At 33.5% G+C, this 15,820-nt stretch overlaps 1 protein-coding gene across 1 annotated transcript; it reads left to right on the top strand.

Annotated features, from left to right (window-relative positions):
• The first annotated feature begins 8,468 nt into the window (after positions 1 to 8,468).
• LOC110703324 (DNA-repair protein XRCC1-like) lies at positions 8,469 to 15,803 on the top strand. The gene is made up of 8 exons (XM_021881110.1): positions 8,469 to 8,642; positions 9,072 to 9,447; positions 9,553 to 9,741; positions 11,342 to 11,453; positions 12,956 to 13,041; positions 13,197 to 13,316; positions 15,093 to 15,179; positions 15,324 to 15,803. Exons 2-8 carry the CDS (start codon positions 9,202 to 9,204, stop codon positions 15,678 to 15,680), a joined length of 1,197 nt encoding a protein of 398 aa, XP_021736802.1. The 5' UTR covers positions 8,469 to 8,642; positions 9,072 to 9,201; the 3' UTR covers positions 15,681 to 15,803.
• Positions 15,804 to 15,820: the final 17 nt, after the last annotated feature.

Raw genomic sequence — 15,820 nt, 5'->3', positions numbered from 1 at the left:
TTTCATTTTTTTTCTGGGATTTTGTTTTTATTTTTTCGATTTTGTTTTTTGATTTTGATTTTTGTTTTTCTTTTTTTTCGATTTTTGTGTTTCAATTTTTACTTTCGTTGTCTTATTTTGATTTTGATTTTCGATTTTTTCTGGGTTTTTTTATTGTTCGATTTTGTTTTTATTTTTATGATTTCTGGGTTTTTTTCATTTTTTCTGGGATTTTGTTTTTATTTTTTCGATTTTGTTTTGATTTTTTGATTTCTGGGTTTTTTTCGATTTTGTTTTTAATTTAATCGATTTTTATTCGATTTTTTTTCTGGGTTTTTTTTATTTTTTTTCGTAGCTTGTTTTGATTTTTTGATTTCTGGGTTTTTTTCGATTATTTATGTTTTAATTGGCGCAGGTATACATAATCCAAGAACCAAGAATCAAGAATATGGGGATTTTTAGATTGTGATGTTGTAATTTTTATTTTTTTTTTATTTATATTGTATTTTATTTATTTATTTATTTATATGTTGTAATTTTTTTGATTTATTAGTAATTTTTTTTATTGATCTATGTTGTAAAATTTTATTGATTATATATTAAACAAATCGTTTATATTGATTGTGATGTTTGATTTATATTTTGTGTTTTTATTTAATTTAGTTTATTTAATTTTTAAGCAAAAAAAAATTTGATTTTTGGGGTTTTTGGCACCGGTTAACCGGTGCCAAAAACTTTGAAAAAAAATTTAGTGGGCCTTTTTGGCACCGGTTAACCGGTTCCTATTCCACCCTATGGCACCGATTTTGAACCGGTGCCAAAAACTTGGTTTTTGGCACCCCTCACATAGGCAGCGGTTCAAACCGGTGCCTTAGACCGGGTTTGAACCGCTGCCAAATGCCTTTTTCACCTAGTGTATAAAACACAATCACTTTTAAGTAACACTTCTAATCTAACACTTCAAAAGTTAGGGCCTGTTCTCATTGACTGAACTCAGTTAAACTAACTGAGCTGAACTGAACTTAACTTAACTAAACTGAACTGAACTGAATATTTTATAAGAGAAGGAAATTAGTACGTACTTGAACTGAACTGAATATTTTATAAGAGAAGAAAATTAGGAGTTTGTAGACACTCATTTGCGTCTCCCCAAAACCAAACCCAGTGATGAGTACCTTTCACGTCGAATCATAATCGAATGAAGTGAAAGTGTGGAAAGTTTAGTGTTGCGGATAGTTTTAATTTCTTTTTTCTTCTCTCTGTTTTTTTAAAACTTATTTTAAGAAAACAGTCAATCCAGTTTGGTTGGTCCATAAATGGGTCCAATAGTAGTGTAGTTGGATAGGACTTGACAAGAGCTTTCCAACGATATATTATAAGCCCAATTCCGATGAATATTGAAGAAGTTATGACCAATTTACTAAACTGGGCCCGTTTTGAACTTTATATGCGGCCCAATGATTTAAGGCAGGGCCTAATATGATTTATCATTCCTAATGCAATTAGGAATGGTTTTAGTCTTCTAGATTCTTCTAGAAGGTTCTTTTCATTTCTAATTCAATTAGCATTGATAAATTGACTTTTGTTGACTTTTCAGAGTTTTAATTAAAATCAAAGAACATATTTTGAGGGAAATACGATTTTATCCTCCTGTACGACAATTTTTATCTTATTTTAAGAAAACGCGTAATTTTCTAGATCAGCGCCAAACGCCAGCTGTAGCGCCTGGCGGGCTAGCGCTAATGTTGGCGCCTGGCGCCAACGGCGCTGGTTCAGTTTTTTGTGCGCCAGACTTTGTTTTGATATTTTATCTTTTTGGCTGATTTTCTCTATAAATAACGTACTAAAAACTCCGTTTTCGATAACCAGTTTTAATCTATAATCATCTAAAACCAGTTTTCACCTACAATTCTTATTCTCTCATTCACCAATTCTCATCAAGTTTTCCTTGATTACTTTCTCTCTCTTTTTCTAAACTAGCTTTTTACATGCAAAATTTCGCATTCATTAGACCTAGACACACCTAACCATATTCGAAGTTGCCTTCGCCCTATACGTGAAAGGTTTAATTTCTGAGGGTTTGGTCTCAAATCTCTTTTTATATTATTTAATTTAGTTGTTTTGATTATTATTTTCCTTGAACTTACTAACGTGTGTATTTTGTTATTAGAAAGAGGTACGAGGCATCAAAGTAAGTACTTTAATGGTTTTATTGATGTTATGATATAGAGTTCATGTTTAGATTGTTATGATATTCCTAGTATCATGTCTATGGTAGATTTAATGCTAAATGTGATTGTTACGATGCCTTCCTATTTTCTTCCTAATATTTATGATTGTTAGTATCATGTTAGGGTTAAAGCTTTGATTTTTATTGCTTAGTGACATGCTAGGGTTTGTTATTAATCTTGTTAGTATCATGCCTTAGATCTTGCTATTATTATGTTTTAACATGATTATTTTTTATTATGATTTTTATAATTGCTTTAATTATGATTATAATTTTATGATTATAATTGTTATGATGATTATCATTATTATGTTGCTTGATATTTACTATTTATTGCTTGATCACGCCTTTTATTGCATGTTTAAAGGGAATTGGTACTTGTAATCACGCTTAATAAGATAATTAATAATCTTGTTAGGGTTAATTTGATTATAATTCAAGTGATCGCCAATAATAGTTTTATTTGTACATTAATATTCAACCAACATAGATAAACAGGTTTAGGGTAATCCTATTGATTGCATGTTAGTCAGAAAACGCACATGAATACGATCAGAATAAAGTAGAGGCCTATTATTAGGGCAGGTTCAATCTCTTTTAGGTTGGATTTGTACCTTCATCCCCGAACCCTTATTTGGTTCAAGACCTTATGGAGTTGACGATCTCTTGGATCGTTAAGGGGTGTAACCTTCACCCTGTGAACGGTTTATAAGTTCCTAAAACTTGTTGGCGACTCTTTTGCTCTATCTTCTTTCCCATTGGACGCCACCGTACTTTAGTGTATGATCACAGTGGGGTTCAAGCTAAGGGGTTAACGCTTGAAATTATTCCCTACAGAGCTGAACTGAACTGAGTTTCAACGTAAGAGAATAGACCCTTAGTACAATACTATTGGTGGTAAAAGTTGGTCATGGGTCTCAAAATGGGGGTTGTGTAAATTCGGTGTGAAATTCCTCGAATCTATTCTCATTTCTTTGTAAAATCTACTAGTTTATTGTATAATGGAGGTATAGCAATGGGTCATGGTCGTGTATGAACATCATTTTTAAAATTTGGCACAAGCACGACACAAGCACAATGGTCGGCCCATATGACTATTACCTTCATGCCAAGGATAAAAATTAATGAGAAATCCCCATGATAATACATACTTCCTCCGTTTTTATTTACTTGCAACACACCTCTTTGACATGCATTTTAAGGGAGATATTAGTCTAGGTAAACAGATAAATTAAATCACAAAATTTTACTACCGATAAGAATAAAGAGATAAGTTGATACAGTTAAAATTTCATATCTTAATTAATTCGTTTACCTAATTTTATCAACTTATTGAAAAGCATGATAAAAGGCGTGTTGCAACTATTAAAAGTCAGAGGAAGTATGTGACAACAACTCTAGTTTTAGTACATTAAATTGTGGCAAGACAACACCAATAACCAATTGTAAATACTGAACACACGTAATGGCATATTGTTATAAATTCACTAGTTGAGTTGAAGAAGAAGAGAACGATATAAGATTATAAGTATACTAGTTTTGTGCCCCGTGCGATGCCCGGGTTGTTTATTGAAAATAAATTTTAATCTATATGTCGAATTTTAAAATATATCATTGATACAAAATTAGTTAGGAATTGATGTGCTTTTGTGACCATTTGCTATTTTTTATCGAAAATTTTTAAACAAAATTATAATTCAATTTGTATCTTTGAAATATTGGAATCTAATATATATATATATATATAAAGTAGGCATTTTTCGGGAGCATTTGACGCGCCACATAAGAAAATATATTATTTTAACCAATGAAAAATTAGATTAATAATTTATTTTAGATTTTAAAAATTCACTCGCCACCTAAGCAAAACTGACGAATAAGATTTAAGAATTTTACCACATAGGTAAAAACAACAAATAATGACTAATTAAAATTTAAATTACTTTGAAAAGTTAATAATTATTGTAGGGAATAATTTCAACCGTTAAACCCCTAGCTTGAACCCCACTGTGATCATACACTAAAGTACGGTGGCGTCCAAAAGGGAAGAAGATAGAGTAAAAGAGTCGCCAACAAGTTTTTTAGGAACTTGTAAACCGTTCACGAGGTGAAGGTTACACCCCTTAACGATCCAAGAGATCGTCAACTCCATAAGGTCTAGAACCAAATAAGGGTTCGGGGATGATGGTACAAATCCAACCTAAAAGAGATTGAACCTGCCCTAATAATAGGCCTCTACTTTATTCTGATCGTATTCATGTGCGCTTTCTAATTAACATGCAATCAAAAGGATTAACCCTAAACCCGTTTAATCTATGTTGGTTGAATTTTAATGCACAAATAAATCTATTATTGGCGATCACTTGAATTATAATCAAAATTAACCTAAAAGGATTACGAATTATCTTATTAAGCGTGATTACAAGTATTAAATTCCCTTTAAACATGCATAAAAGGCGTGATCAAGCAATAACAATAAAATATCAAGCAACATAATAAATTAATAATAAATATCATGACAATAAATAAAATAATCAAAATAATAATTATAATCGTAATCATAATAATCATGTTCATAATAATAATAATTATAGCAATAATAAAAACAATTATAAAAATAATCATAAATCATGTTAAAGCATAATAATAATAGCAAGATCCTAGGCATGATACTAACAAGATTAATAACAAACCCTAGCATGTCACTAAGCAATGAAAATCAAATCTTTGACCCTAACATGATACTAACAATCATAAATATTAGGATGAACATAAAAGACATCATAGCAACCATATTTAATATTAAAATTACCCTAGACATGATACTAGGAATATCATAACATCAACCTATACATGATTTCTATATCATAACATCAATAAATCAATTAACCATTAAAGCACTTACTTTGATGCCTCGTACCTCTTTCTAATAACAAAATACACACGTTAGTAGCTTCAAGGAAAATAATAAACAAAACAATTAAATTAAATATTTGAAAGAGAGATTTGGGACCAAACCCTCAGAAATTAAACCTTTCACGTCTAGGGCGAAGACAACTTCGAATATGGCTAGGTGTTTCTAGATCTTGCGAATGCGGAATTTTGTATGTGAAAAGCGAGTTTAGAAAAGAGAAAGAAAGAGATGGATGATTAAAGAGAATGAAAGAGAATTGATGATTGGTTGTTGATGAATATAGATGAATGTTGATGAGAATTGGTTATTGAAAACGGAGTTTTTAATACGTTATTTATAGAGAAAATCAGCCAAAAAGATAAAATATCACAACAGAGTCTGGCGCACGCAAAACAAGATTGGCGCCAGGAATTGGCCATTGGCGCCAGGCGCCAATGCCTGGCGTTAGGCGCTAATCCTGTTTTTGATGCGTTTTCTAAAATCAGATAAATTTGGCCGTACAGGAGGATAAAATCGTATTTTTTCCTCAAAATATGTTCTTTGATTTTAATTAAAACTCTGAAAAGTCAACAAAAGTCAATTTATCAATGCTAATTGAATTAGGAATGAAAAGAACCTTCTAGAAGAATCTAGAAGACTAAAACCATTCCTAATTGCATTAGGAATGATAAATCATATTAGGCCCTGCCTTAAATCATTGGGCCGCATATAAAGTTCAAAACGGGCCCAGTTTAGTAAATTGGTCATAACTTCTTCAATATTCATCGGAATTGGGCTTATAATATATCGTTGGAAAGCTCTTGTCAAGTCCTATCCAACTACACTACTATTGGACCCATATCATGGACCAACCAAACTGGATTGGCTGTTTTCTTAAAATAAGTTTTAAAAAACAGAGAGAAGAGAAAAGAAATTAAAATTATCCGCAACACTAAACTTTCCACACTTTCACTTCATTCGATTATGATTCGACGTGAAAGGTACTCATCACCGGGTTTGGTTTGGTTTTGGGGAGACACAAATGGGTGTCTACAATTATCTTTTTTTTTTTTACATATATGGATGTAAATCTTTGATCGCAAATATCTTTAATCTTTCCCTATCAAATATTATAAAAATTAGATATTAATAATGTATTCATCGAAACAAATAAAACTAAATCTCATATGACTATGTTTGTCCTGATATATATATATATATATATATATATATATATATATATATATATATATATATATATATATATATATAGAAATTTAGAAGATTTCCTATAACTTTGTAAAGTTAAAAGATTTTAAATGGAACTGACATTTTGAAACATAATGAGTATATATATAAAATAAAAAAATAATTAAAAAATACACATACAAAGGACTTATTTTGACCAATAAAAAAAATTGTCATTTATTTTTGAATTAAAAATTTAAATTGTCGCCGAAGAAAAATTAATGAATAAAGGTTGGGATTTTAAATTCAAGCGCCACATAAAATAAATAAAATAACAAAATTTCACTTTAGTGTTAAAATTAAAAAAATTATTATGATATTAGGAATTTTATCCAAATATCTAATGAATGATCTTCATAAATACAAAATTTTATATTAAATAAAATAATTTACTAGAATCAGGCATCGCTCGGGCTTACATCTAGTTTTATTGAAAATAAAACTCTAAAGTAACAATTTTATCCTAAAATTCTATCAAAATAGAATTATAAACTAACTTATTTCTCTTATAAAGTTTATTAAAATTTATCTAACGTGTCTCGACACTTAGCGAAAAGTTAGAACGCCAAGTGTCGTTGTCTCGTTGTGGCTAAAAGTTTAGCTTTATATATTAGTTATATGATAATATGTACAACTTGTAATTATTTATTTATTTATTTTTGTAAAGAGGAGAGAAAATACCCATTTATATTTCTACTCATGTTGAATTTTGCCGGTGCACTACAGTAAGTTTGTACTCCGTACTTTTTAGAGGTGATAAAAAAATCGGGGCAGGCTAAACTTATAATATGTCGTGCCCAAATCTGCAAAAAGTACCAAGCTTTTTACGGGATGGGTTCGAGCTTCTGACTAAAAATGTGTTTCTAGACTTACCCAAACCCGCTCTATTTTTGGGTCGGACTAGTGGATTGAGCCAATGTTGATCACCTTTGGTATTTGTAAAATTTTAGACAAGACAAAGAGAACATACCTTACAAAATTATGATACATTTTTTTTTTGACAGAATAAAATTATGATACATTGTTATACCAATTTAATATGTTTTTATACACACTTATGGAGCTTTTATATAATTTAATTCATTCAATCCATCATCAATAAATTGATATTTGGAAGTTTTGATACATGCTTTATACTTCTATTGCATTCTTTTAGTTGATATATTTTTTTAGTCACATTAACCAATACGCATAGATTTTAGCGGAAACAAAAAAAACCCAATATATTTTAAAATTGTATATCAAAAGTTAAAGAAAAATAAAACCTATCATGATAATATTTTTAATCACGGACAAATCTGTATTTGAACCGAGATATCATATAAAGTTCTTTCAAACAAGTGTTGATGTGTTCCTATGGCTCATAGTCTCATACAGTCATACTAGATGATCCAACTTCCAAACATTTGTTAGATCAGATCGTGAATAACACCGCAAATTTTTCGTTGGTCTCGTGACTCGCCATAGTTGGCTGATCATGCGCTACAAAAATGAACATTCACTAGAAAACAATTAAACATGTGCCAGAAAAAAAAAAATTGAACATTTTACTATTAAAAAATGACATTTCCTAGCTTGGAGCGTGTGGGGGAAAGGAATAACCACCTTTTTTCAAAACAAGAGTACTCCAGGTTGCATCATAGCCCAACAAGTTTATAAACTCGTTGAAAAGCATGGAAAGTGTAGCAAGCTCGTCTATGGGCTATCTCATAAATCCTAGCAATCAAATTCGATAAGATGGTCTCCACTGCCTGACGGGGTCATCAAGCTGAACACAGATGCTACTTTGTGTGATGATGGTTGGGTGGTATTGGGAGTCGTTGCTCGTGATCATGATGAGAATGTTTTGTTTGCCGACACAAGAAGAGTTAAGGCGTGGTGGTCAATAGAAATTGTTGAAGGTAAGGCAATGACAATTGCAATGGCAATGGCAATGGCTATTCAATCGGGCAAGCAACAAGGTCTCCACGGAATAATTTTAGAATGAACATCATACGGAATGAAAATGAACATTTACTTAATAAGAATGAACATCATACTGCATTAACATTCATTTTGTTATAATAAATGTTCATTTTTAAACGAGGGCCATGAATATATACGTGGTCTTGAGACCGACCTTCACCAACCGGAAAAACACACCCAAATAACCCAGAGCCCATTTCGAAGGCTCTAACGGTCCAACCCAAACCCGCCATTGCGCACACCTTCCTCCTGCAAAAGCATAGGCAAAACCATCTCACAAGTTTCAACGACATTCTCTTTCTTCTTCTCTCCATAATAATCAACCAGGTACAACTCTTCCCTCCCACATTTCTGAGATTGTAGTATTTCTGATGATGTATTTTATGTTCACTGTAGCATAGATTAATCCTAAATTGCTCATGTTAGTCATTTAATTTTAATTCTTTGATTGCATATTTGCATGTACCAACTTTTTGTCATTACTTTTTGGGTAGTTATTGATGAATTTCTTGATTTTGACTGTTTGTTTTGATCGATTTAAGTGTTTATCTTAAAACCCTTTTAAGGAATTGGGTAATTTGTTTATATTTGGTTCAGAAATTGGAGTATAGATGATTTTGTTGGGTGGGGCACAAGGTATGGTATATTCGGGTGTATAATAGAAATTGCGTGGCCATGACTTAGACCTGAAATTGATATTGATTTGAACTGGTTTATTATAATTATTAATATGAAATATTGATTTCAATAATGCAGGACTATGTTGACATAGAGGTGCTTGTTTTGGTTTTGTATGTGGGTTGTATTCAAGACTTTGAGTTGATTCATCAGTGAGTGATTGACTGCTACTAGAAGTAGTTTGAATAGTAGGGGAGTGATTTTGATAATGTCGTCTTCGAAGGCGAGTTCCAGTAGTGGCACTGCCACGAATCCGAAGCGAGCCTTGCCTTCTTGGATGAGTGCAAGAGACGATGGAAATGGTGATAAACAAGTTAATGATAGGATGGATGATGATAGTCAAGTGAAAAGTTTGCAGAAAAGAGCAAGAGAGGAAGGCAAAGGAGTGAATGATGACGGTGAGGAGAAATTATCTTCAGTTGGTCCAAATAAATTGGAGTTCTCTAAGCTTTTGGTAAGCTTACAGTTATGTTTGGAGCTTAGATTTGTGTATATTCCCACATGATGCAATTTTAGTTAGGTGTGAGAGTAAATGATTATTTAATTTTAATTTGGACAGGAAGGGGTGGTTTTTGCTCTGTCAGGCTTTGTTAATCCCGAGCGAGGTATATTGCGGTCACAAGCCTTAGAAATGGGGGCAGAATATCAGCAGGACTGGAATTCTAAATGCACTCTTTTGGTTTGTGCATTTCGGAATACCCCGAAGTTTCGACAAGTTGAGGCAGATGGTGGAACAATTGTTTCAAAGGTTTACTCATTTCTATTGTGTTGGTTCATCTTGCTTGTATTGCCTTTTAACATGTTTTATTATATGTGACAGTAGGGTTTTTTTTCTGTTGCCTGGTAATGTCAGTGGTCTTGTTAAGGGATAAGTGTCAATAAGTGAAAGACGGTATGCTTTTTCCTTTGAATTACTGCCTTGGAAGGAGCTAATTTTGTCATTTGGATGGTTGCCTGTACTATCTTCTCACTTCTAGTCCTATAACATTTTGCCTACATGTGGCTGTGGTGGTGTTGTAGCAGGTTTTTAAAAAAAAAAAAAAAAGGAAATTTTGACAATAACCACCTTCTGTTATGTCCATTTTAGCAATTACCACCTTCTATTTTTTTTTATTTTGAAAATTACCACCTTCTATTTTCAAAAACATGAAAAGTTACCACCTTCTTGCCCCCCAACTACCACGTGACGTCATTTTGGGCCCATTCTTTCCTTTCCCTCCCTATTTCCCTCACATTTCTCATTCCTATTTGGATTCTCATCTCCCCTTTCACTTTTTTTTCCCCCAAACCACCAATAATTGTTCGTCAATTTTGATTTGGTGGAGTGAATTGAAGTGTTTTTGATTGTTTGGGGGAAAAAAAGTGAAAGGAGGGATGAGAATCGAGTTAGGAATGAGAAATATGAGGGAAATAGGGAGGAAAGGGAAAGAATGGGCCCAAAATGACGTCATGCGGTAGTTGGGAGGCAAGAAGGTGGTAATTTTTGATGTTTTTGAAAATAGAAGGTGGTAATTTTCAAAAAAAAATAAAAATAGAAGGTGGTAATTGCTAAAATGGACATAACAGAAGGTGGTAATTGTCAAAATTTCCAAAAAAAAAGAAAAAAACCCCTTTTTAACACGTCACATCTTGATCAGGAGAAGGTTATCAGGAAGGTTGGGGACGGAAACTTGTATCTTCACTTGAAGCTGATCTGTTTTCTTTGTCAATCATATAATCACAACCATCAATCGTAGAATCACACCCAACTTAAATGATAGTACAAGGTGATAAATAATGAATTTGTGGAATACTTTTTCAAATTTACATGACTTATAGGACAGGACCTCACAACTCGCAAGAATCAATAATCAAAGCATTTAAGTTACATAGGGAACAGAATAGAAATGGAAAACAGATGAACTAAAATACGTAATTGTGAGATGATTGTATTACATCTAATCAGGGTGATGCTAACCTTTGTTTCCTGATGGCCCTTGCATTGTTCAATATTAACGTGTTACTCCCTCTGCCCCCCAATAAACTTCCCATTTTTCACAAATTATGTGTACTAAACTTCCTATTTCTCAAAAATTCATTTTGGGTAGGTTCAAAAGATTAAACTGTTGTTTTGAGTCTTCTTATCTTCCCATTTTGGGTCCCTATTTTTTTTATCACCTTCCCTCAAAACAATAAACTCTACCCACTCTTTTATAATTGCTCTTCTTAAAACCCATGCCCATAAGACTTGGGATTTTGAATTAGGACACAGGTAGATAATGTGATGTTCTCACTTTTGCTTTTGTTTGATTTAATCTTAATTCTAAACAAGTTGTTAATCTTATATGCTCCAGTGTGTTTATTTTTAGGACTGGTTAACAGAGTGTTACACCCAGAAGAAGCTGGTTGACATTGAAACTTATCTTATGCATGTTGGTAATCCTTGGAGGAAAAGCAACATAACTCATACAGGAAACCAAGGTACTATGAATTCCTCCTCTTCTTTTAAGCATATTAGGCAAAGAACTAAAACTTGAGATGGTAAGAAAGATTGGGTGCTGAAAAATTCTATTATAATAGCTCAAAAATACTCTGCATATTCAGAAAGTAAGACTTTTGACTGTCGTCCTTTTTTTTTCTTTGCTCTTGTCTATGCTTGCTTTATTAAGAAGACGATTTTGCTTTTTATGTGCGTGATTCAGCTTGGATAAGCTTTTGTGCCTGTGTGGAGTTGTTTTTTATTTTTAAATGGGGATCGAGGTTGCAACTTGAAATTGTTTGTTTATGATGAAGCTATTATGTACAGTTGAGTGGTGATGGAAAGTTGAAGTTATAATGTACAGTTGAGTGTTTACTTCAGGGTATGAAAACATATAAACTTTAGGCTTTGACAACATGCCTGTAAAGTGTAAACCTGTCCTGTTTGAGAGCAACGATTTTTTCTTGTGGAGTGATTAAGTTTGTTTCTATTTAAAGGTGTTCTGATCAACTTATATGAAATGCTGCCACAGTTAAGTTTTCCATTTTGTTTATGCTCCTTCCCTCAGACTGGTCTTAATTTTTCTCAGTCATTTAATGGTGAATATTCCTTAAACTTTAGACTTCACATAGCCGTGTACAGAATTTGGAAAGAGGGTGTGAAGCATTGGAATTTCCAGCATTGAGGACTAGATGAAGATTGTGTTTCCATAATTTATGCTAGTGATCTTCTTATCTAGCCCCCTCTTATCTGTAGCTATAAACTACTATAATTAAGTGATCAAATAAATGAGTACACTGACTATACGTGTAAGTGTCAGCTAATGTGAAATAAGAGTCCAATCTAGGTTGTGGAGTTGGAAGGGCCTTTTGCTGCACTCCAGCTGCTTGAGATTTGCAGAAGTACAGACAAGAACTTTAGTTTTGTGGCTAGCCTTTTCTTGGGCTCTTCCGTTGAGGCTGAACTTAAAGCTGCACTGGAGACATAGGTGCCCATTGTGGTCCATTGCAAAGTATGGGACTTGAGTTACACATCAGTCATATGAGGGGGCTGATGTGGGATTTATATAGGGCTATAGCTAGCTTTTGAGGATGATTCTCCTTTGGTCCTGTATCTCTCATGTACTAGTACGCTTGCTAGGGAATTGGGATAAAAAATTACAGCATCCTGCTTATGAAATTTTCTAAACATTGCTAGGAACAGAAACCTCATTGCTATCATTTTCTGTTTGTTGCTGTATTTTTTGCTTGTGCTATTTTTTTTCCCTAGTCCTTCCTATGATGAGTTTGCATAACCATTATGGAATGTTTTTCTAATTCATCAGAGCATTTGATATTATGGATCATCCAATAAATGAATTGTTTCATTTGTTGCTTCCTATAATCATTAGGCAGTTCCTACAATCTTTTAGAAGCTTAAAATGCCTTTTTCCTGATTGAACTGCAGCTTGATGCTCCTTGATAGTGTGTGCACTTCTGGGGGCTAATATTCTGTTTGCTTGCAGTTTCTGAAAAATCCCGACATAATAAATCTCGTAATCATGAAGTGAAACGACCTGAAGTTGAGTCTAGTATTCCCAGCTCACCAAAGGTTAGTCATACAAGTTCTAGCTGCTGTTCTGTTCACAGTTTCTTGACAATGCTGGCATGTATTATTTTGCATGTAATGCCTGCTTGCTAGGCTTCAGGCAGCATGTGAACATATTCTTTCAGTTACATTGGTCAAATGTATTTCCATTGCTGCAGGGATTGAGAGAAAATGCATCAAAAGGTCTTAGAGAAAAATTTGCTGCTTCCAAGGTGAAGAAATGGGCAGTTGATGATTTGAACAGGACTCTCACATGGCTTGAAAGTCAGGAAGAGAAGGTACATTAATTTGCTTTTAATGCAGTTTAAGAAATCAAATTATCAAAGCAATTATTTGTTTATTTTTAATTTGTGTCCTTCGGGAGATAAGATTGGGACTAATTTCTGCAAGACACTTCAGTCTTCACTTGGACACCTCAACTATTTTGGACCATATATTACTGTATTATTGGAGTAAATATAAAATATCATAGAGAAAAGAGGAGGAAAATTATATGCTCGTGAATGGGTCAGCCATTAGATTTCTAGCAAAGTTAGCAAATAAGTCAATCTATTTGTGCTTGTGTAGATGTAATGGTGGAAAGCACATGCCAACGTGCTCTAGATCAGTAATTGTTTCATGAATGCTGTATGACACTGACATGTCCCTGTACTTTGTCCAAAGTTTAGGGTCGTTTCTCCATGTCCAGATTGCTGTAGTGCTCACTAGTGCATCAGGTATAAAGGAAAGGACACTTTGCGAAATGTAAATAAGTCAGTTATAGTAGGTTGGGGAAGGCTCAGTGAGTTTGTTAGAGGGAAAGGAAATCAGCAGGCTATATGCCTATATATAGAGTGGATCAGATAGGAAGGAAATATGCAGAAAATTGTTGAGAACTTGTATTACTTCGCTTGGTTTTGTGGTGGAATTGTCCATAGCATTACTATCAAGTGTATCAACTATCAATTTACCCTTAAACACTTGTTTTTTGTTTATGTTTTTCTGTTTATCTATTGTATTGCAACTCTTGAACTTTAACTTGTTGGTGACTGCGATAGGTAGACATACTTAACACTTTTAAATTTATCCGGGTAATGTTGTTCAGATATATTCTCCACCTTTCAAAGCTTTAAAGTACAGTGTGTATGATATCCCCTATACAGCTATACTTGCACTTCTGCATTGAGACCTTTTGTACAACTACAATAGTGTTATTTATTTAGTTTTATTATGCTCACCCTTCTTCTTCTTTTCTTTCTTTCTTTCTCTTCTTTTTTTTTTTTTTTGTTTGTGGGGGGGGGGGGGGGGTAAACCTTTGTAAAATTTTCAAGATAATCTTCATGTCTAGCTTTGAGCAATGTATACCCCTAAACTTGTGAATTATGCCCCCCCTTTTCTTCCACCTAACTGTATAGTTTTAACACTATAATCCTCTTTGTCTGCTTAAGGTGAAAAAAGAACCTGATATAAATATTTTCCACCTTAGATTAAGCATGCATGTCCCATTAATAACCAAACATATAGATTTTTATCAGTGCCATGTGCTGGCATGAGCCTGGTTTGGGAATCGATGTAGTGGTAGTGTCCAGCAATCCTTTTAATTTAAACTAAAAAGTTGCACTGGAAGTGATTTTTTCTGGAGGTGCTCAACAATAGGGAATAAGAACCGCATAATTTGAAATACATATCACATTGGGCTGATAAACTACAAAAATCTCTTTCTGAGGGTGCAATAAAGTAGCAGAGGTTCTTTGTATCGTTTTGAGTGTTCATAATGTGCCGTCATGAGGTTAAAGCTATTAAGTTTGGTGGTTTTAGATCTGTAAAAGTCAAATGTAAGCGAGATAGTCAGACAGAAATATCAAAAATAGCAATAATGTTGAGGAAAATTTCCCTTTTACTCGCTAATAACCCCAAGCGAGAATCCTTTGTTTTTCTAGCCACAACTGCCCAGACAAATATACGAGTATACGTGTTGTGTTTGAATTGCGTCTTTACTCTTTACTGTGATTGGGCAGATATCATCTTTTTTCAGACTTTCAATAACTGGTTTTATTATACTGTTTACCTTTCAGCCTGAGCCGAGTGAGATAAGGAATGTAGCTGCTGAAGGAATTTTGATCTGTTTAGAGGAAGCCATAGACTTGCTTGACAAAGAGCAGGTATGCATAGCTTGCTGTGTGAAATATTCAGCAAATTCAGTAGTTCTTGCAGCATTGCAAACCAGAAAGCGCGACATTTATTGCTATATTATTTCCTCCTATTGGTCTTACCACAGTGGTTTTCTGTTTAATTTTGGAGTCCAGGATTTACAGCATTTGACTGAGCAGTGGAACATTGTCCCTCGGGCAGTTGAAGAATTGATAGAAGTGCAGGGTGCTGAAAGTTCTTTCTCAATTTCCAAGGCTGATCTTCACAAGCAGGCTCTTGCGTGTAAGAAGATCTACGAGGGTGAACTGAAGGAGATGCCTGATGGTTCGAGTGAGAAGAACAGAGAGCAAAAGTCTACCAGCCGTAATACAAGAAAAGGCAAACAGGTTGTCTCAGCTGATGACATAGCTGGTAACTCAGTGGATTATGACAGTGATGAAACAATTGAGATGACAGAAGATGAGATAAATGATGCTTACAATAGTATAGCCTCCAAGATACCTAGTTTATAAAGGACCTGAAATTGTGTGTATGACACTAGAATATATTGTTGTTTTCTACTTGTGGACTTGTGGTGTCATATACACTATTGTGTAGCATGCCAACATGGATCTGTACATTTAGACTTGTTCTAATTGTTGTATATGGTCGT

Source organism: Chenopodium quinoa, unplaced genomic scaffold (assembly GCF_001683475.1).
Source record: "Chenopodium quinoa cultivar QQ74 unplaced genomic scaffold, ASM168347v1, whole genome shotgun sequence".
NCBI lineage: Eukaryota > Viridiplantae > Streptophyta > Magnoliopsida > Caryophyllales > Amaranthaceae > Chenopodium > Chenopodium quinoa.
This window is presented reverse-complemented; position numbering and strand designations above follow the sequence as displayed.